The sequence below is a fragment of the Symphalangus syndactylus genome, chromosome 9, assembly GCF_028878055.3.
Source record: "Symphalangus syndactylus isolate Jambi chromosome 9, NHGRI_mSymSyn1-v2.1_pri, whole genome shotgun sequence".
NCBI classification, from domain to species: Eukaryota; Metazoa; Chordata; class Mammalia; order Primates; family Hylobatidae; genus Symphalangus; species Symphalangus syndactylus.
In genome coordinates this window covers 122428352-122452276 of record NC_072431.2, presented here as the reverse complement: position 1 = coordinate 122452276, position 23925 = coordinate 122428352, and the positions used below count along the sequence as shown (strand labels likewise).

General features: G+C 34.3%; 1 protein-coding gene across 6 annotated transcripts in view; it reads left to right on the top strand.

Annotated features, from left to right (window-relative positions):
* CNTLN (centlein) overlaps positions 1 to 23925 on the top strand; it is a 369272-nt gene that overhangs the window by 167189 nt on the left and 178158 nt on the right. For all 6 annotated transcript variants that reach the window (XM_055294179.2, XM_055294183.2, XM_063609088.1 and 3 more), the window contains exon 8: positions 3651 to 3845. In XM_055294179.2, the coding sequence (XP_055150154.1) occupies positions 3651 to 3845 (195 nt within the window). The remainder of the gene's footprint in view (positions 1 to 3650; positions 3846 to 23925) is intronic.

Below are 23925 nucleotides of genomic sequence, written 5' to 3'. Positions count from 1 at the left end.
TTCTAACTGGTGTGAGATAGTATCTCATTGTGATTTTGATTTGCATTTCTCTGATGGCCAGTGATGATGAGGATTTTTGCATGTGTTTTTTGGCTGCATAAATGTCTTCTTTTGAGAAGTGTCTGTTCATGTCCTTCGCCCACTTTTTGATGGGGTTGTTTGTTTTTTTCTGGTAAATTTGTTTGAGTTCATTGTAGATTCTGGATATTAGCCCTTTGTCAGATGAGTAGGTTGCGAAAATTTTCTCCCATTTTGTAGGTTGCCTGTTCACTCTGATGGTAGTTTCTTTTGCTGTGCAGAAGCTCTTGAGTTTAATTAGATCCCATTTGTCAATTTTGGCTTTTGTTGCCGTTGCTTTTGGTGTTTTAGACATGAAGTCCTTGCCCGTGCCTATGTCCTAAACGGTAATGTCTAGGTTTTCTTCTAGGGTTTTTATGGTTTTAGATCTAACATGTAAGTCTTTAATCCATCTTGAATTAATTTTTGTATAAGGTGTAAGGAAGGGATCCAGTTTCAGCTTTCTACATATGGTTAGCCGGTTTTCCGGTGCTGGGCTTTCTCAGTTCTTTTTCACCTGCTGCTTGGAAGGATGGATATTCAGTGCAAGACATAGGGTTTTTCCCAGTGTGGTCTTACCCACCTAGTCATATCACATCAAGTCAGGGCAACTTCTGAATAGGAATGCAACTGCTTAAACTGCATGTCAGAGAGAGCAAAGTAGAGAACACGAAGAAAGTGCTATTAGTCATCTTCTTTTTTTTTTTTTTTTTGAGTTTGAGTCTCGCCCTTTTGCCCAGGCTAGAGTGCAATGGCGTGATCTCAGCTCACTGCAACCTCTGCCTCCTGGGTTCGAGCGATTCTCCTGCCTCAGCTTCCCAAGTAGCTGGGATTACAGGCATGTGCCACCACGCCCGGCTAATTTTGTATTTTTAGTAGAGACAGGGTTTCTCCATGTTAATCAGGCTGGTCTTGAGCTCCTGTCATCAGGTGATCCACCAGCCTGGGTCTCCCAAAGTGCTGGGATTACGGGTGTGAGCCAATGTGCCCGACCAGTCCTCTATTTTATGAAGCAAGGCAGAAATTAGACGAGAGGAGATAAATTAAGATAGAGCCTTCTTCCATGAATGAATCGGCCTAAAGCCTTATATTTGTGGAAGAAGGTCCCAAGATGTGACACCCAAGAGTGGGGTATACCACATCCTTGGCACTAGTGGCCAGTAAATTGGTCCTCAATCCTGACCATACCCTAGCATCATGCCTGTACCTTGGTCATTAGGACAGAAGGTATGTAGTTTTCTTTCTCAGCACTTATCAGTGTCCATGAGATTCTCAAATATTTGAAATATGTGAATTCTTTAATAATATTTTCTATTATTTACCTCAGAGGTATTAATTTGTACTGATTGAGTAAATGTTGGCTAGTGTAAATAATGCACCGGAGATTAGAAAGTGGTTAAATATTCATTGAAAAAATGACTATGCAGTGAAGAGAAGACCCTCACTCATCATAGCTTCAACTTTCCCTAGCCAGGGAAAGTTTGTCCACGGTTTGCTTTTTTCTTTTCTACCCTAAACCCAGTTATGAGAGCAGCAGCACAGTACAAGTAGGCACTCTGAACTCTTCATTGTCCTTTCAAGCTGTCAGGTTCCTACTCTTTCTTCCCTCCTAGAATATCTGATGGTATCAGCTGTGGAAAGGACATTGGACATGCTCCTTGGTATAATGGGAAGGGAAAGTATAAATTGATCTAAATTTTTTTATAAATCATATAGGCAATACTTTCTTTTAAAAAATTGCGTAGACTTTGGCAATAAAGTGAAGTGGATTATTTTAAATATCTCCACAATAAAATCAATAGATAATTTTATTTTTTTTAAGACAGTGTCTCCCCATGTCACCTAGACTGGAGTGCAGTGGCACAATCTCAGCTCACTGCAGCCTCGACCTCCTGGGCTCAAGTGTTCCTCCCACCTCACCCTTCCAAGTAGCTGGGACTACAGGTGCATGCTACCACGCCCGGGTAATTTTTTGTATTTTTGGTAGAGACGGGGATTCGTCATATTGCCCAGGCTGGTCTCGAACTCCTGAGCTCAGGTGATCTGCCCCTCTTGGCATCCCAAAGTGCTGGGATTACAGGCGTGAGCCACCTTCCCAGCCAGAGATACATTTTTTTGTTTTATAAAAGATCAAAGGTATATTGAGCTAATTATATGCCAGTGGAGTGGAACTTTGGAGGGTCTTATTTTTGTGACAAATTATGTTTCAGGAGATGTATTAATGAAAGGTTTTACAAGCCTTTTTAAATTTTAAATTTTAAATTTAAAAAACGGAGGTAAACACGCATACAGAAATGTACACAAATCCTAGGTTTCTAGATGAACTAAAGCTTTACAATCTTTTATATATGTAAGTTTCTTCCCACGAGGCAAGGCAAACTGATGGAAGTGTTCTGTATCTTTAAGTAAATGAGCAAACCTAAAAACTTACCGTAGCTCTATATAATTTTGAGATTTTTACACTTGAGGGTTTTGCTCTTATTGTAAGATTTTACTGTTAGCCTTTAAAACCACACACACACACACACACACACACACACACATTTTCGCTCTTAGGTCACTTTTCTAGTGTCAGCCACAGATATACATACAGATTCTGTATGTAAATCAACTACCACAGATTGGATTATATCTCATTAAATCACAATTATACATTAGGATCAAGTTCACAAGTTCTGGAGGCATACCATTGTTAACCCTATATTACGCTCTGTATGATAGCACTTATATATCGTGTTATCTCATAGTTTGAATAAACTTTTAAATTTATTTAATGCATATTGCCTTGACTTAAAAAGGTTTTAAAGTTATTAATAAGTCTTTAAAATATTGCTTCTATTTTTTCACACTGTTTAAGGTTTTCAGTAACTCCCTGTTGTCTACAGAACAAGTCCATCCTCTTAATAATGTAAAGAGCCTTTACATTCTTTCTACAGCCTTACTTCTTGACTTTGTCTCTTACTATTCCTCTGTTCCTCCTAGCAGTAGATACTACATTGTACTTAATAAGAATGTAGAATTCAACATTAATTAACTGTTAATGAAGTACTCCTGATTTTGTTTTGTTTCAAATGTATGTATTAAATCCAATTAAACTGATATACCTTATGCTCCTTTCTGTCCTTTCCTATCACTGTACATAATTTTTTTCACATTTCTTCTATCTTTAGAATGACTTTTTGTTTTTGGTCAATTCCAATTATATTGTCATGGTTCAGTTCAGGTCCTTTTTCATAATTCCCTCCATGATTAATACAGCTAGCTTAAAGTATTTTCTTCCTCAGAAATTTGGCATTCTTTTCCTATATTACACTGGCTAAAAATACATATTGCGTTTTTAACATATTTTCTAGTTATTAATATCAAATTTTAAATGTTAAAAAATTAAATATTAAAAATATTATTATATAATTTAGTTAATTTTTTTGTGTTTATATCTTCTTTCTCTCTCAGATTATTAAAATAACCTGAGGGCAAGAACTGTGTTTATACCGTTCATATATATATATATATATATATACACACACACACACACACACAGACACATAGTTTTATTGATTATTAATATAATTTGGATATATTTTTTGAAACAGCTTTACAATGAGTTACATATTTGTTTTGAAACCACAAAATCAAATGAAGCTATGCTCCGGCAAAGTGTTATTAATCTTCAGGATCAGCTATTACAAAAAGAGCAAGAAAATGCTAAGTTAAAAGAAAAACTTCAGGAATCACAGGGAGCACCTCTTCCTTTACCTCAAGAAAGTGATCCAGACTACTCATCACAGGTGAGAGACATTTTCTAAGACTGTTATTCAGTGTAATATTAAATTAAATCATCTCCTACAATTGACTAAAGCATAAAAATTTAAATATATTTGCATTTATTGGAGTATAAGAAGTATGCAGATAGTTTTGCATTATACTGTTTTTATACCGTTTGTAGGCATGAATATTACATACAATACAAATTTATATAGAAGTGCATGTAGAAGTACAGGGTCTAGCAAATATAGTTATCATGATGAAACATTTGGCTGATATACATTATTGAAAAGCAAATTAATAGGTCATGCCCATTTTGAGACTTTTTAACTGAATGAGCTAATGGAATAGAAAGTATCTAACAGTAAGTTTCATAAAGTACTTGCCATACTCAATATCCAGTAGTCCTAATTCTGCCACTACCTTGATACATGATTTTGGACAGGTCATATAACCTTTCTTACTATTTCTTGTGGTAAATGAAGATAGTATAAATGTGTAGATAAATATGTAGGATCTGGTTGCAGAGCTTAGCATATAGAAAATTTTAAGTGGTACCTTTTTAGATAATCTTCAGGGCAACTTTCAACTCTAAACATCTTTAAAAAAATCTCTGTGAATTTATTTAAGTGTTTTTAAGGCACTCATAGCTTTTCTTTGAATTTTATACTGTATTAATTCAGTAATGGATTGTAATTTTTGAACGTAGCACATTTGTCTTGCTAATTAACCTTATGACAAAAATTTTTAAAATTGTACTGTACTGTATGCATTTTTTGGACTTCAGGTACACAATATTGGATCAATGATAAAATTTGTGTTATGACATACTATTGTATGCATATGACAATTTAATTTAATGGCTTTGTTTAGTTCTTTATTATAATAAACACCCTTGGTTTAACCAACTTATGCAAAGACTAGATCGTTACAAATGGCTTACATCTACTTGTATGTGCTTTGATTCTCTTACAAGAGATAACCACCGAACTTCTTATCATTTTGATTTTTTTAAACAATTTTATCATATACAAATTTATGAGGAAACAGTTTATTGTTTAGTCATTCAAAAAAATGATATAATTTGTTGTTTATGGGGTTAGGCAATTTTGACTCCTCATTATGTTACTAAGATTTATCCACATCTTTTGATATAGGTGTTTGTTTTCACTGTTTAAAAATTTCTATTATATGTGAGTATATCATGACTATTTTTACATGTATCTCTAGATGAGAACTTTGATTATTTCCATTTTTGCTCTTCTGGATAATATTACTGTTGACATTTTCGCACATGTTTCTTGAGGTACACGTTCATGCATCTTTGTGGGTTATATATCTAGGAGTAGAAATCCTGGATTATAAAGTGTGAAAATGTTACTTTTAGACGATACTGATCACCTGTTTTTCAAAGTGGTTTTATCAGTGTTACTACCACCAACAATATGAAAGAAATCTGTTTGTTTCCTGTCCTACTCAACACTTGGTGTTATCAGACTTCTTAATTCATTACCAATTGAATGAGTATAAAATAATATTTTATTTTGGTTTTTATGTGCATATCACTGATTAGCCAGTGTGTGTCTTCTTTTGTGAACTATCTGTTTATGTCTTTTTTGTTCAATCTTCTATTGGATTTTTTCTTACTGATTTTCAAAAGCTCTTTATATATTCTTAATATTAATCCCTAGTAAGTTAATATATGGCAGATATCTCACTGTGTACTTTTCTTTTGATTTTCTTCAAGGTGTTGTTTGATGAACAGAAATTAAATTGCTTTTTTTTTTTTTGAGACAGAGTTTTGCTCTTGTTGCCCACGCTGGAGTGCCATGGTGCGATCTCGGCTCATTGGAACCTCCACCTCCTGGATTCAAGCAATTCTCCTGCCTCAGCCTCCCGAGTAGCTGGGATTATAGGAGCCTGCCACCACACCTGGCTAATTTTTTGTATTTTTAGTATAGACAGGGTTTCACCATGTTAGTCAAACTGGTGTTGAACTCCTGACCTCAGGTGATCCACCCGCCATGGCCTTCCAAAGTGCTGGGATTACAGGCGTGAGCCACCGTGCCTGGCCACTTCTTAATTTTAATTTAGGCAAATTAATCATTTATAGTTATTGGTTTGGTATTTCATTTAAGAAATCTTCCTGTTCCCCCAAAGACAGAAAGATTCCCATTCAAAATCCCAGGAGGGTTTTTCTGTTTTTTTAAGGCAAAAGATCCCAATCAAACTCCCAGGAGGCTTTTTCTGTTATTTTAAGAAATTGACGGCTGGGTGCGGTGGCTCACGCCTGTAATCCCAGCACTTTGAGAGGCCAAGGCAGGCGAATCATGAGGTCAAGAGATAGAGAACATCCGGGCCAACCTGGTGAAAACCCTTTCTCTACTAGAAATACAAAAATTAGCTGGGCATGGTGGCGCGTACCTGTAGTCCCAGCTACTCGAAAGGCTGAGGCAGGAGAATTGCTTCAACCTGAGAGGCGGAGGTTGCAGTAGCCAAGATTGCGCCACTGCTCTCCAGCCTGGCAACAGAGCGACACTCCATATCAAGAAGAAAAAAGAAAAAAAAGAAACTGACAAATCAGTTCTAAAATTTGTAGGGAAATGCAAAGAAGCTAGAAGAGCAAAATCAAGTTTCATAAAGAAGTTGGAGGACTTACGCTCCCTGATTTGAGACTTATTTATTGAGCTAAAATATCAAGATGGTATGCTATTAGTATAATAATTGACAAAATAATCAATAGAACAGAGTCTAGATATATGCCTGTTCATATATGTAGTTTTATAGTAACTTTTGAAATGAGGATAATGTAAGTTACTTCATTCTTTTTCAAGAATATTCTGTATGTTCTTGCTCCTTTGCTTTTTTGTAGTAATTTTACTATAAGTTCCTCAATTTCTACAAATAAGCATTCGTTTAGAAATGTTTCTGATTTTCCTTTGGATTTTCTATTTGGTGAGTTTAAGTGTCTTGTTTACTTTTGAAATATTTTTGTGTATGTGTATATGTGTGTTTCCTGTTTTATTGTTACTAACTTCTAATCTACTTCCATTGTGGTCACAGGTAGTACTTGATAAGATTACTGTATTTATATGTATATATATATATTTATTTATTTATTTGTTATTTATTTATTTATTTATTTTTGAGACAGAGTCTCGCTCTGTCACTCAGGCTGGAGTGCAGTGGCGCAGTCTCGGCTCACTGCAAGCTCCGCCTCCTGGGTTCACGCCATTCTCCTGCCTCAGCCTCCTGAGTAGCTGGGACTACAGGCGCCTGCCACCAAGCCCGGCTAATTTTTTTTTTTTTTTTTTTTTGTATTTTTAGTATAGACGGGGTTTCACCGTGTTAGCCAGGACAATCTCGATCTCCTGGCCTTGTTATCCACCCGCCTCTGCCTCCCAAAGTGCTGGGATTACAGGCGTGAGCCACCGTGCCTGGCCTGTATTTTGATATTTATTGAGACTTGTCAAGCCAAGCATATTGTTTTGGTGAAAGTACTATATGTACCTGAGAATAATTTGTATTTTGCAACTACTGGGCAGAGTGCTCCTTAAATATCAATATTAATTATGTCATTGCACTTGATAGTATTCAGATCTTTTATGTCTTTAATGATTGTGTTTAGTTTTTCTATCAATTGCTTTAGAAAGGAGTGTTAAAATGTCTCATATAATTGTAGATTTTTGTTTCTCCTTTGAGTTTTCTCAATTTTTGCTTCATGGGTTTTAAAGCCGTTTTATTAGTTGTATACATATTTATGATTGTTATGTCTTTCTCATAAATGGAACCCTTTCTCATTATAAAATGTCATTTTTAACTATAATATTTTGTTGGCTTGAAATGTACCTTTATTATGTCAGTATAGCCAATTCTTCCCTTTAGTGGTTATATTTTACATAGTATAACTTTGTCATTCTTTTAATTTCAGCACATAGGTTACTGTATATTTAAAGCGTATATATTTGGATCCTGTTGTTTATAATCCATTCTGACAATTTCTTCCTTTTCATTGTAGTGTTAATCCATTGAATTGTAACATAATTATAATATGATTGAGTTTAGGTGTACCATATTATCATTTGTTTTCTGTTTATCCTGTTTTTCATTCCCGCCTGTCTTTTTCTTCCTTCCTTTTGGATTAATTAACTGGCTTTTTTTTAATCTAAAAGTTTTATTCTTCTATCCTCTAGACCCACAGTTTCTGATGGTAATTCAGTGGAACTCATTTCATTGTTCACTTAAATGTAATGTGTCAGTTTTCTCCGGCTTTTCTTTTTTCCCCAAGATTTTACTTTTGACTATAAACATTTAAACTGTGATGTTCCCAAGCTTGATTTTCATTATGGTCATCCATCTTATGGTTTGCTGAGCTTCTTGATTTTCATAATTTTTAAACCAAATTGGAAAAAAATTTTGATGTTATTTTCACGAATATTTTTGTTTCCTGTTCTTTCTTTTCTCCTTTTGAGATTACCATTTCCCTTACGTTAGACTTTTCAATGTTGGTCGACGGATTAGTAAAGCTCTGTAAATTTTTATTTATTTTTTGATACAGAGTCTTGCTGTGTTGCCCAGGCTGGAGTGCAGTGGCATGATCTCTGCTCACTGCAATCTCTGCCTCCTGGGTTCAAGTGATTCCCCTGCCTCAGCCTTCCAAGTGGCATTCAGCACACGTCTGGCTGGTCTCAAACTCCTGACCTTAGGTGATCTGCCTGCCTTGGCCTCCTGAAGTGCTAGGATTACAGGCGTGAGCCGCTGTGCCTGGCCAGCTCTGTTAATTATTTAAAAATTGTTTTATATCTATATTATTCAGATTAGATAGTTTCTATTACTTTATATTCAGTTTAACTGAAATTTCTGTTATGCCCAACTTGCTCTTAAGTCGTTTATGTGAATTATTCTGCAAATATAAGTCCTTGTTATAGTAGTTAAAATAGCTCCTTTAAAATCCGTATTTTCCTTATCTATTGGGACTTCTTTGGTTTGATCACTATTGTTTTCCCTTTTCTTTTGAATATGGGTCATATATTGTTTCTTCTAACTTGGAATTATATGGTGTATATTGTAAAATATATGTTATAGAGACCCTGGTTTCTGTTGTGTTACTCATGGAAGTGTTGAAATAAATGTATGAATCAGAATTTTAATTAGGTCAGATTTAAATTTTAGGGAATTTAAAGCCCTGCTTCCCATCAGGTGGGTGGCAGTGAATTGCTTTTCAGTTATCTTAACCTTATTCAGATTGCTTAGAGGTCTGCTTAGTGCATGAACAGTTCAGTTATGAGTTCATAGTTTTGACTCTCTCTTTTCTGGAACTTTTCCCCTCAATCTGTAGCTGCGGTGGTATGGCTGAACTTTGTCCTCTAGTTCTTCAAGCCATTAATTAGTTCTTGCAAGTTTCTGTTGGAATTTTAGTCTCCTAATGTTATTTCTGTTGTGGGCCTTGCTAAGGTAAAAATTCATCAAAATGGGTAACTTAGCCAATGCTGTTCCATTTTCCAACTATCAGTTCTTATCTAGATTCTGCCTACATTTGATCATTCTCTGTTGCCTTCAGGTAGTTGTTTATAATTTGCTTGGAGTTTAAATGGTCGTGTGTGGTAGATTTATTCTGATAGGATCTACTCTGTCGTTATTGTAAATGGAACTTCCCAATCTTTGACTTTTTAAAGACTATTTTAACTGATTTTTTAAATCATTTTCTATACAATGCAGTGAACTTAATAGACTATAACTCGTTTATCTTATCACCAATTATTGTTATTGTCTTACATTTTAATTGTGCATCTATTTTACCCTATAAAATATTATTGTTGTAAAAAATCAATTTCATTTAGAATTTTTACACTTTTTAATCCCTTTATTCTTTTCTGCAATTCTGTATTTCCCACTAGGATCTTTTGCCTTTTGCCTTAAGCATTCCTTTTAGTATTTATTTTAGTGGGCATCATCTCACAGTGAATTCTTTCATTTTGTATTTTTTGGTTAATGTCTTTCTTTTGCCTTTATTTCTGAAGAGTATTTTTTAGATGGATAGAACTGTTGATTTGCACCATCTTTTCTGTCTTTATTTTAAAGATGATATACGTTGTTTTCTGTATTTTGTGTTGAGAAGGCATGTCTCTTATTGTTGCAACTTTAACAGTAGTGTGTCCTTTTTGTGTTTACTTTTTATAGTTTCTCTTTATTTTTGGTTTCCAGCAGTTTTTATATGATTTTAATGTGGTAGTGTTTCTCCTTTTCCTGGTGGTTCAGTTTTTAAAGCTTTTGTCAGCCATGGCCTGTGGTTTTGGTTTTCTTCATTCTTAGAAAATTTGTGGTAAAAATGTCTTCAAGTATGACTTCTACACATTCTTTCTCTCCTGTCCTTGTGAGATTCCAGTTACACACATATTAGACCTTTTCACTGTATTCCATATATATTTTGAGCTCTTTTTTCTATCTTCAAAGATTTTTTTCTGTTTGCTTGAACCTTTATGTTTCCTTAAGTTCACACATTCTCTTTTCTGTTGTGGTTACTCTGATGTTTTACCCATCTATGTTGAATTCTTGAATAGAGTATGTATCCTACTTTTATGGGTAGCATATTCTATAAATGTCATTTAGGTCAAGTTTCTTGATATCATTGTTTAGGTCTTTATCTGTATAGATTTTCTCTACCTGTTCTATCAATTACTAAGAGAGATGTTGAATTTTTCCAACCATACTTGTAGGTTTGTCTATTTCTCCTTTCTGTTCTATTCTGTTTTTTTCAGGTCTAATTGGCTTGTAATGTTCTTCCAGTCTTCTGTTTCCATGCTGATCTTCTGTCTAGTTTTTTTCCCCATTATTATTGTTTAATTGTCTTTTTTTCTCTTTAATTCTGTCAGGTTTTGCTTCATGTATTTTGGGGTTCTTTTGTTAAGTGCATGTATTTTTATAATTGTTATCTCTTTTTGGTTCTTTTATCATTATAAAATGTCCTTTATCTTTAGTGGCAATTTTTGTCTTAAAGTCTATTGTGTCTGATGTTAATATAGCCACCACAGCTTCCTTTTGGTAACTGTTTGCATGTTATATCGTTTTGCATGCTTTGCATTCAATATATGTGCCTTTTAATCTGAAACATTTCTCTTGTAGACACCATATAGTTGAATTATGATTTTAAAATTAATTCTGTCTTAAACTCCACCTTTAATTTGAGGGCTTAATGTATGCTCTTTAACTTAGGATGGGGCTATGTCCTGATAAACCTGTTTTAAGTTGAAAATATTGCAAGTTGAAAGTGCATTTTTGACATAATATTTTCAGCTTATAATGGGTTTATCTGGTTATAGCCATATCATAAGTCAAGGAGTATACTGAATGTGTATTGCTTTCACACCATTGTAAAGTTGAAAAATCATAAGGTAAACCATTTTAAGTCAAGGGCTGTCTGTATTGGTAAGGTGAGATATAAATCTGCCATTTTGCTATTTTTAGTGTGTGTTATGTCTGTTTTGTTCCTCTTTTCCTCCATTACTGCCTTTTCTTGTAATATTTTCTAGTGTGATATTTTAATCCCTTTGTTTTTCTTTTACTATGTATTTTTCAGTTATTTCCTTAGTGCTTACCCTGGGGGGGATTATAACTAACAATTTACAGCAATCTCATAGAAATTCATATGAACTTAATGTCAATACATAACATTGCTCCTGTGTATGTTTGTTTCTCCCCCTGCCCTTTATGCTGTTATTGTCACAAATTACATCTGTATACCTTGTATGCCTATCAGTACAGATTTATAATTTTTTAAATGCAATTGTCTTAAACCAGACAGAAGAAAAAAGTGTTTTTTTTCTTAATGTTGAGAAGATATCATGTCATTATCATTGGGTTTGCATAATTTTTGGTGAGATATCTGATGTAATTTTATTATTGTTCCTTTGTATATGTCATGCATATGTGGAGTTTGAAAATCATGTGAATGAATAATAGATGGATACTGTTTATTAGCATGTTTCTCTGAATAAGAATCTTTGTGTAGCTAGTGAGGTGACCTCAAAATAAGTACATTTTATGGACTGTTTAAATAATGGCTCTTATGTTATATGGAAGATAGATACAGACAGGTAAATAGATAAATAGAAAATTTGAAAGTATATTTTTGTGTAAAATTTATAGTAAAATGCAGGAATCATACTGTTAACTACAACTCTCCATTAATTAATATATCTAAATATATATTCCACAAATATTTATTGATATTCTACTATGTGTTAGGTGCTATTCTTGGTGATGAAGAGCTGTTAGGGAACAAAACAAGGCCTTTGTGCTCATGGAGCATACATTCAGGTCAGAGGGTCACCATCTGATAAGCACATGACACACGGTAATAAGTGCTATGGAGAAAAATAATACAGCATGAGATGGAGCGTGATGGAAAGTGATAGGGCTTTTTTGTGTATAGTGGCAGAAGAAATCATTCTGATTAGGTGACATTTGAAAAGAAATATAGAAGAAGTGAATCATTTATATATCTGATGAAGAGCATTCTAAGCAGAGAGAACAAATGCAAAGCTCATGAAGCAGGAGCTTGCCTAGCAAGGAGGCGAGTGTGGCTAGATTGAGAGCTATGGGCAGAGGAGTGAAATGTGATCTCAGAGAGGTAAATGTGAGACAGGTCTCCTTGGGCCTTGTTAAGTTGCTATAAGGATATAGATTTTACTCTGAGTGAAATGGAAAGCCATTGGTGTGTTTTTTGTAGAAGAGCAACATGGAACCTACTGGGGTGTCTTATTCAGAAGAGTGGTGAGATCTAACGAATTTTTTTTTCTTTTTTTTTTTTTTTGAGACGGAGTCTCACTGTCGCCCAAGCTGGAGTCCAGTGGCAGGATCTCAGCTCACTGCAAGCTCCGCCTCCCGGGTTCATGCCAGTCTCCTGCCTCAGCCTCCTGAGTAGCTGGGACTACAGGTGCCCGCCACCACGCCCAGCTAATTTTTTTTTGCATTTTTAGTAGAGATGGGGTTTCACCATGTTAGCCAAGATGGTCTTGGTCTCCTGACCTCATGATCTGCCCGCCTCGGCCTCCCAAAGTGCTGGGATTACAGGCATGAGCCACCGCGCCGGGCCCTAAGTGAATATTTTTAAAAGATCACTCTGGATGCATTGCAGCAAACAATATAGGAAGGCAAGGAAGAGAGGAGGGAGACAAATTTAAGAGGCAGTTGTAATAGTCCAGGCAGAACTCAGTGGGTACTTAGACTATGTTATCAAAAGTAGTTAGAGCCTGTAAATAATTCAAAGTTAGAATGCATAAACTTTGATATTGACTTATATGTGAAATATGGGAGAAAAGGAGGAATTAAAAATGAATTCATGCTTTTCAGATCTAACCACCTGGACAAATGAATTTGCTATTTTTTGAGGCAAGAAAGATTATTCTCACAGCTTTCCTAGCAGTAGGAGGACACTGAAGTTAGATAGAGGAGAGATGTGGAAGCCCAGAATTAGGGAAGTAGTAATGAAGAGAAATGTGTGACTCAACATTTCTACCCATTAGTAACATATACTTTATCATGTCAATACTTTCTTTTTAGGATTCAGTCCAACTAGACTCACCTCTTCATCCATCCTTTATTCCATCCATCCATCCATCCATCCATCCATCCATCCATCCATCCGTCCATCCATCCATCAAGCATTCATTTATTCAGTTATGTAGGCAATATTTATTAAAATCTCATTGTATTTTTACAGGGGATACAAAACTGAACAACACTATTTATGTTTCTATGAATCTTATAGATAAGGATGCAGGTAGAAAATAGTTACAAAATGTGTTGAAATTGAAGTATGAAACAAATAGGAACCTGTGGAAAGAAGCTTTTCAAGGGGCATGTTTACGGAGGGGAAGGGATTACCAAAGCTTTCACAGAGAAAACAATGTATGTCATTTTGTTAAGGGCTTTTGTTTTCTTGTCAGAAGCACACTAGCATAGGCCCAGAGGTGAGAAAGTTTGTGGTGTATCCTAGAGAGTGAGGATAGTCTGGGTAAGTACTTCTTGTAATCTACATCCAAGCATCCTAGGGTGGGAGTAGTTATTATTCTAATTCAGTACGTCTGGGCTAGGGCCTGAGATTCTGCATTTCTGTCATGTTCCAGGTCAGGCTGTCGGAGCTGGTCTAGTGATTATACTTTAATGATTAATAGGAGACTAAGTGGAAAGTGAAATATACAGTCAAGGGGAAATGGTAGGAAGGTTTAATTTCATTTCTTTCTGTCTCTAAATTTTTAAATACTTCTAGTGGGACTTTTTTGTGCAGGATTTTGGGGATGTTATTTACAGAGTAATGGATAAAAACACAGATTCTGGAGTCTGAATGCATGGATTTGGAACATAGACTTGATCACTTAATTGTGTGACCTTGGGCAAGTTACTTCTCTGTCAACTCAGTTTCAACATTTATAAAATGGGTATTATAATAGTACTTACCTCATTAGAGTTTCATTAAGATTACACAAGACAATGAATGGTGGGCATTTAGAGTAATAAATGTTAGCTCTTAATTTATTATACAGGGAAGACACTTGTTAGTAAATTTGAGATTTTTTTTTCTTATATTGGTGGGGATTTATCTTTCCTTTCTCCTATCTCAACTTGTAATCCAAATTATTGGTGAGCTGACAGTCTTTGCCATAGAAAAGGGCAAAGCTAATTGGTTCATAGGGGATTGAAACCTGTGACCCTTGATTTCTAAGCATCCTGCTCGTAACTAGCTGAATTCTGAATGACTGCCTATTCTTATCTCAAAGCGATTGTTTATCTTTTTCATGCAGAAATAATGTTTTTTGCCTTAGAGGAATATCTTGCAGTAGAGGACAAGAGAGAAAGCCAGGGTTTACTATATTTATCTGTGAATGAGATACATGCCATGTGGCTAATGGCAAGACCACAAGATGAGTTGCAAATTTTAACCAGTCTTGTTGATTTTTATTTCATTTCATAGTTACTCTCTATTCCTTGCTTTCCTCAATTGAAGAGAATTTTCTTTAGCTGTTTTCCCTTATGTTCATACTTTCTTTTTATAATTTTTATAACAAAATATTTGCAACCTCTAGAAGAATAAATGTAATGTCTGTATACTCACCAGCAACTGTCACAAATAATCTTGATTATATCTATGTACTCTTTCCTGATTCCATCTTTCTTTTTTTTTCCATGAAGATAACTACCATGTTGGATTTTTTGTTTATGGATTCCTGCCTCTTAAAACTATGTTTTCTTAAATAATATATTGTTTAGTATCGCTTTTATTTAAACCTTAAAAATATCATCTGCAAATACCAGCTCTGCTGATACGTGGAAGTTTTGACTTCCACGTATAAGTCCTTAATCTATGTGGGATTTATTTATGTGTTTGCTATAAAGAAGGGAATTCAATTTAATTTTTAAAAAATCTGGATATCTCTTTTTCTCAGCATATCTATTGTGTTAATAATCACTTTTTTTCAGTGATGTACAGTGCCACCTCTGACATTTATTATTGCATGCATATATGGGTGGGGGAATTTTGTAGGGGAATTTATTGTTGTTGAGTGTTCCCGTAATTCTTTCCTCCTCTGTGCAATAGTCTATTGTATGATTAAACTACAATTTATTTATGGAATAGCCTGGTTGTGTTCCCCACACCAACTCATACCTGAAGTCTAATCTGTAATGTGAAGGTGTTTGGAAGTGGGACACTGGGAGGCTCTGCTCTCATGAATGGGATTAGCACCTTTATAAAATAAGAGGCCTGAGAGAGACCCCTCACCCCTTCCACCATGTGAGGATATGGCAAGCCAATTCTCTCTGTGAACCAAAAGGCAAACCCCCCTGGACACCAAATCTACCGTGCTTTGATCTTGGACTTTCTAGTCTCTGGAACTGTGAGGAATAAATTTCTGTCGTTTAAAAGATAACCATTTTATAATATTTTGTTATAGGAACCCAAATAGACTAAACAATCTACTCTTTGTCAGTGAACTTTTTTGTGTTTTTTGGTTTTTCAGCTATAAGAATTTTTACATACTGCTGCTGTGATCTTTGTAGTACATGTCTTTTGACACACCTGTGCAAGACTTTCTCTAGGACTTACTGCTAAGGATGAAAATTGTCTGACAGATATGCAAATATTCAAGTTTATAAGAAAATGCCAAATCGTTTGCCAAATTATAGACTTCTTAGCTTTATTTTTAAAGAGATAAAATATCTCATTCTAGTTTCATTTTGTATTTCTTTGATTTCTAATGAGTTTGAGTTTCTTATGTTTATATGTGAAATATTTATGTCTCATGTCCATTTTTCTGTTGGGATGTTTGTCTTTTTCTTGAAGTTATTTATTTTGGATACAAATTTTTGGTTGGTTTTTATATTATTTGACATAATGTCACCTTCTGAAAAACATTGACCTCAAATCTCTGTGGCTTAAAGTGATTTATTTTTTATTTACGTGACAGTCCAATATGGGTATTACTTGGGCTCCCAACTTCCAAGCAATGATTTACAGACCCAAGCTCCTTTTATCTTTTGGATCTACTATTTTTAAACATGGCTCCCAAAGTTATGGGTCATCTCTACTCCAGCCAGCCAGAAGAGAGAAAGAGCATACAAAATCACATTTAGGAAGTTTTATGAATCTGGCTTAGAAATGGTGCATATCACTTTTCCCAGCATATCATTGGCCGGAACTCAATTCTCTGCCCACTTGGTATGTAATTGCAAAGAAGATGGGGAAATATGTACTCATTTCCCAAAAGAGGAAACGAGTTTAGACATTAGCCAACAGTCTCAACTGTCAGTTAGTTAAAAGTGTTGCAAATATCTTCTTTTCTGTGGCTTTTCCTTTTCATTTGTTCTATAGTGTCTTGAAAAATGAAGTTATTAATTTTAATATAGTTAAATTTTTCAATATTCTGTCTTACAGTTGGTGCTACAGTATCTTATTTAAGAAGTCTCAACTCATTCTAACATCATAAAGATATTTTCCTATATTTTCATCTAAAGTATTATAGTTTTGACTTCCATGTGTAAGTCCTTAATCTATGTGGGCTTTATGTGTTTGCTATAAAGAAGGGATTTCAATTTAATTTTTTAAAAACCTGGATATCTGTATTTCTCAGCATATCTATTGTGTTAATAATCACTTTTTTTCAGTGATGTACAGTGCCACCTCTGACATTTATTATTGCATGCATATATGGGTCCATATCTATATGGGTTAATTTCTGGGCTCGCTATTTATTTGCACTGTGTAATTTTTAAATCTTTGAAACAGCAACAGTGTGTTTATTATTATAGCTTCATAATGAGTCCTGATAACTGATGGGATAAATCTTATTCTTTTTCCAATATTTTGGACATTGTTGATTATTTCAATATAATGTTGTAACCAGCTATCAAGTTTCCTCAAAAACCCTTTGGGGATTAATTTGAACAGAACTGACGTCTTTACCATTTTAAATGTTTCTATAGATAAAAATAATCTGTCTCCATTAATTTATGTCTTAATATATTTAAATAAAACTTTGCAGTTTTATCCATAGGGTCTTCCATATTTTTAATTAGATTTATTTCTGAGCAACTTGTGTTTTGTTGGTATTTTAGCTGTCTGCATTTTATTACATTTTCTGTTTTTTGTGTGTAGAAATGCAATTGATTTTTAAATATTTATCTTATATCTAGCCACCCTGTTAATCTCCTATTAATTCTATTTTTAGATTCATCTGGGTTTTTTTGGGTAGACAGTCATATCATCTATAAACGTTGGCAGTTTTGTTTCTTCCTTAAAAATTCTAATATATTCTACCAATCATTATACATTTTACCAGATGAAAATTAAGCAGAAGTGGTTACAGTGAGTGGCCTTATCTTGTTCCTAATTTTAAAGGGAATTCTAATATTTCATCATTGGGAATTAAGTTAACCATAGTTTCTCATAGATACCTTTTAATCATGTTAATGAGCTTAATAAACTAATGTCATCAATGGGTCATAAATTTTATAAAATGTTTTATCTTTTCATACCTCGGCTTTTCCATCCTTTTAAAATTCCACTTAATTCATTTTACTGTTATTTTGTTTGCTTGTTTTTAATCTCTGTCTCCATTAAGGGGTAAGATTGGTCTTGTGTTTAGCTTTCTGGTACTGTCTTTATTTTGTTTTGGTAACAAAAATAGCCTTACACAATGAGTTATTGAGCGAAAGAAAAAATTAGAAAATTGGACTGTAAAGCTGATAAAATTCCTTAGAATGTAGTGCAGAGACACAGCATGATGGAAACTATGAAAGAAGTGAGTAGACATGGAGGAGAGAATGAGAAGTTCAAACCATATCTAATTGTAAAAGGTAAAATGGAGAATAGAGGGGTGGCAGTAGACATTGTGCTGTATATTTCTTTTTTTTTTTCAAATCTGTGTTCAGTTTTACTTTAAATCTACAAGCTTCTTGTTTATTTCTTGAGTTTCTTTTTAAAAACCACTCATAACTAGCATGAGAGTATGATAATTTTATAAGAATTAACCTGGAAATCAGGGATCTTTTGGTGTCTCACATAAATAGGGAGAAAAGACATAATGGGCTTAGTTCTAGTGAATTCAAGGCAGATAGTTGTGCCAGGGTATTTGGAAATAAAGAGTGCTATACCTAGGGCTACTTCTTGATGTCTCTAGATCAAGGTGAAGAGATCTAGGGAAAGTAGGTCTTAGCCTCTGTGCCTCTCCTTCAGCCCCATATGAGGGTGAGTAATCTAAGGAGAGGCATGATCTTAGACCCAGAGTGTGCTTTCACTCTTTTTTTTTTTTTTTTTTTTTTTTTTTGAGACGGAGTCTCGCTCTGTTGCTCAGGCTGGAGTGCAGTGGCGCAATCTGGGCTCACTGCAAGCTCCGCCTCCCGGGTTCACGCCATTCTCCTGCCTCAGCCTCTCCGAGTAGCTGGGACTACAGGCGCCCGCCACCATGCCCGGCTAATTTTTTGTATTTTTAGTAGAGACGGGGTTTCACCGTGGTCTCGATCTCCTGACCTCGTGATCCGCCCGCCTTGGCCTCCCAAAGTGCTGGGATTACAAGCGTGAGCCACCGCGCCCGGCTGAGTGTGCTTTCACTCTTAAACCCTGCATGTGGCTCTGTGTCTTTGTAAAAAGCGTATACAAAGTAAATGTAGAATATAAATTCTATATAATTGGAATCATATGGTTTATAAATTTGAATCCTGCTTGGGCAATTATCATTTCATTACAATATAATTTAACATTTGAAACTTTTTTTGACTGCTTCATATTCTAACATAGAAATCCATTTTTTTTTACCTAAACATTTCCCTACTCTCAGACATTTTACATATTTCAATTTATTTTTTTCTATTTATCTTATTCCAATGCCTTTGTTTGTTTGTTTGTTTGTTTGTTTGAGATGGAGTTTCACTCTTGTAGCCCAGGCTGCAGTGCAATGACGTGATCTTGGTGCACTGCAACCTCCGCCTCCTGGGTTCAAGCGATTCTCCTCCCTCAGCCTCCCAAGTAGGTGGGATTACAGGCACGAGCCTCCACACCTGGCTAGTTTTTGTATTTTTGGTAGACACGGGGTTTCACCATGTTGACCAGGCTGGTCTCGAACTCCTGATCTCAGGTGATCCACCCGCCTCGGCCTCCCAAAGTGCTGGGATTACAGGACGCAGGCTACCGCGTCTGGCCTCATTTATATATATTTATTCTCATCCCTGATGGTTTCCTCAGGATGAATTATTAAAAGTAGAATTACTTTGTCAAAGATTATGAACCTAAGGCTTTTGAATATATATTCCCTGCCAAGCTGCATTCCAGCAAGATTATACCAAGTTATCTTCTCACAGTATGTGAGATTGCCCACATTTTATGTTCTTGCAAGTATTTATTATAATTTAAAAACAGTCTTTTGTTTTTCAAAACAAATTTATTCCTTTATTATCTCTTTGAAAACTAGTGAGGTTTTTCACTTTCACTTTTATGTAGTTTTCTTTTGTAAATGTTCTGTCAACTTGTATTTTTATCTTGTTTTCTTACAGATACACATGACTCTTTAAATATATGTTAGGGAATGAGCACTATATAATATTTGTCACAGTATATAATTTGCCCACTTTGTTAATGCTTTCTAGACCTTGTAGATTCAGTTCCAAGATAATTGAGACCTTTTTTTGAAGACTTTTTCTTACAATTGAGCTCCACGTACCTCTCTGCATTAGCAGATATTAAACTTAATTGTTTTCCTTGTGTATCTCCGTCTCTGGACTCTGAGCTCCTTGAGGGCAAGGAGAGTTGATGCCTTATCCTTTTCTCCCCACTGCCTTCTCCAGTGATTGACAGTCTTAAGTTCAATAAATGCTTTTTGAATGAACACATGAAAATTCTTTGACATAACAATTGTAGGAAGTAGGAAGTAAGAACAGTAAACAGTTAACATTTGGAAGGGAGTATCTAATTGTGATGTGGAGAAAAAATGTCAGTAGTAGTTAGCTTTGTTTTCTTGCCAGAGGATCTGATATTGATAGTGACTATTTGGCACTAACCAAAGTATAGTATTTTGGTTTTTCAGGTGGTAGTGAGAAGATCTGATTGTAGTGCCTTTACCTGGGCTCGGAATGCTGGTAACTTTTGTCATACTTTAGTTGGAAAATATTATGTCAGAGTTAATAATTGGTTTGCTTTTGTTTGGTTTTTATGATTTTTACTTTATTATTGTTTCTGTTACATTTTTTTCTCATTTTCAGCATGGAAGAATATCAATCTTACACTTTTTCTAGGTATCTTATTGTACAGGATCAAAATAACTTTCAATATATTAGGTCAAGGTGCCACAAAGATAGTACTTTTATATTATGCTTATCATCTTATTTTCATACTTAACTAGTTTTGAGTTTATATGTGTAAACTTAATTTGAAAAGTTGACTTGATTTATTCTACAGCATTATTTTAAATGAAAACTGCCTTGTAATTTGTTGCCTGATTTAATTATATTCAGTAATTTATATTTTTGATTCAGTTGTATATGTAGATATGGCCACACAAATATATGGGAAATGATTTTTGGTAGTTTGATATTTAATCAATTTTCAGGAGAGAACAACTTAACAGTAAAATATAATGTTATGATATGATTTTTAGCCTTAATAAATGAAAGACATTTTTATTTAAAAGAAAAATTTGAAGTCTTTATCTTTTGTAAGTCTTAACTATAAACTTTTTTTCTAAAGGCCATTGTGTATTATATTCACAAAATTTGAACTTGTTATCATTCAACTCTACTATCCTGCATGAAAAATAAACCATTTCTGCTATAAAAAGAAGGCTGCCAATAGATATTCTGATATTTCAAGCTTACCTTAAGTTCCAAGCAGAGTGAAACAGCCCAAGATATTAAAATCTAGAAATTTAGCATATCTAATGGAAACTGCAACTCAACTTTAACTACTCTATAGTGGCACTTCTCTTGCCGCTATAAAAAAACTTCAGAATGTTTAGTGATTTTTTTTCCTACTATTATTCAAAATTACAATACCCTTACTGAAATCTGAATGGCTTTTAGTGGATTAATTAAACTGTAGCTGGTTTGCCATCTGGGTGCAGCTTGTTTAGCTGCCTTTCCACAGAAAAATTTCTCATGGAGTAAAGAGTATTTTTTGTTAGAATACAGCTGCTAGGCTTTACTTTCTAAAAAAACAAATAGTTTATGCTTTCATACATGAGATTTGTGATGAAAATTAATTTGTAAAATATAAAACCTATGATTGCCTTTTAAAATAATACAACACAAGCTTTTTAATATCTTTATGAATTTGTAAAAAATATATTGTATGTCTTGATAACTTGTAATATTAAATAGAATCCTAGGTTTAGGCTAAATATGAAAAAATAGGTAAGAGGGAATTAACTAAATCTGATTTTTATGGCTCAAGTGGTTTCATTAAATTAGAGTGCTCTGTGTTGTTCATTAATGAACTTGTGCCATATGCTTTAACTGTTCTGGTCAATAGCTGATAAAGGCTTGTGGATTTGCTTTTTTTTCATATAAAGCTGGATAAAAATATCCATGTGATGGGCTTTTATCAAAGGAGTTACTTTGAATTCAGTAACTACTACTGAGGCAATATGGCTCGCAATTTGCAACCCAAAGGTAGTCATACATTATTGGAATACAGCCTACTGCGCTTCACATTACACAGATGTGAAGGCCTGATTATAGCTGCTTCATAATTAACAGTGATCCGATTTGTTTTGTGGCATAAATGGTGCATGTGTAGAACATTAGCCATGGCACTCTCATTCAAATTCAACTCAAGGGCTCAGCGGCAGGCGGGTCACGAGCTTCAGGGAGTAGAAGCACAAGCTCCTCCATATGTTCTTGCTGCATCTTACTATGGCTATGAGTGCAAGATAAGTTCCCCAAAGAACCTAATCGTGTTCTGTAATTACAGCACGGCTTTCTGCTGGCTAGAAATGAGGGAGAAGCTAAAACACTCCCTCATCAGATAATTTGTAAATTACTTTACATGGCGGATGCCTAACTCAGTTGGTTTTCAACTGCTGAAATTATAAATAATTGTAACAGATGTGGCAATATGGCTGGTCTCCAATAAATGAGGCCCTTGATAATTTGGCCAACCCTTTGACAGGCCAATTTAATAAAATGTGAACAAAATCTTCTTGCTAATAATTTATCATCCTTTTTCCCAGTAGAATAAATTTAATTACCCTAGCAGTTAACAAGGTCACACCCAGATGCCAAACTCGGCTACAGTTTTGATAATGCAATCAGGAATTGAGAGGTGATGACAGCGTTGTTGTTTTTTTCATTACCTGGCTTCACATAAACACAGGTGGCGTAGCTTTCTTGTCAGTTTTTAATAATTACAGGCTATTATGGAATGCATAGTTAGCAGATTGAAAACCACACTTTAGTGAATTTGTTTGAATATGATTGAGGTTTTAATGTATAGAGATGATAATGTATAACAAGCATAGTCCCTTGCTTACACCATTAATGCACAAATTTTGGGTTTTTTACTGGTGACATAAGTGTTAAGTGTTTATAAAACTTAGAGTATGTATTACAATAAGTAATGGATTATACCCCAAAGTCACATATTTAGAGATACACCATAAAAAAGTTTAATTCTATGAATTTTAGAAATTCATTTTAGGATACCACTAACAGAAACATTTTAAATATCCAGATTTGCAAATTCTGGCAGAATGTGAGGCTTATAACATATTTTGGAAAAAATCTGAATGTGTTTTATTTTGCTATTTAAGATAAAAAGAAATTTGTAGAAAAATCAGTCTTTTCATTCTAGCTTTTAAGTACAGTCAGGATTAGTTTACTGTTAGGATTGAAATCTATAGGTAATTTGTATATTGTGGAGTTATTCTAAACACTCTTGTGTGACATGTAAATATTACTAATTTTTGTCAGTACAGTGTGATATTTACATGTCGTAGAATAACTACTTAGCTTGTGGTTGCTCAATTTTGTACCAAAGATGCTACTGTCATTTACTGGATATATGTATAAACCAGTAATTGTCATCTACTGGATATAAGTATAATTGAGTTGTAACCCACTCGGTGTTAAGTTTTATGTAGTATATGGAAGAAGTTAAAGTTTTGGAATTAATTTTTTTCCATTTTATTTTGCTGTTAACAACTTGACTGTATCATATAAGTATTTAGATACTAAAGGAAAGCTAAATTTGACTGACTTGTTTATTACTGAATTTTGCTATAATGTGATAGTGTTATAAGCGGAGATGGTGATAGTGTATTTTTTACTCAAATGTAGTCAATAATTTAATTTTATTTTGTGAATTACAAATGCTATCTGAAAATATTTGGTTAAAAGTGAGTAGATGGTAGAAATGCAAATATTTATATTTTTTTAAAAAGTGCTAGATGAATTTGTTCATATTAGACATTTTATTACTCAATATAGTGGTCTTTCTAAAAATGAGGTGTAAGTTTAAACTAGTACACTTAGTTTTATTTGTGAATTTTTATTGTAACACTATTTTGATTTACAATATTATGTTAAATTGATATTATTTTTCTTTTTCTTTTTTTTACAAGA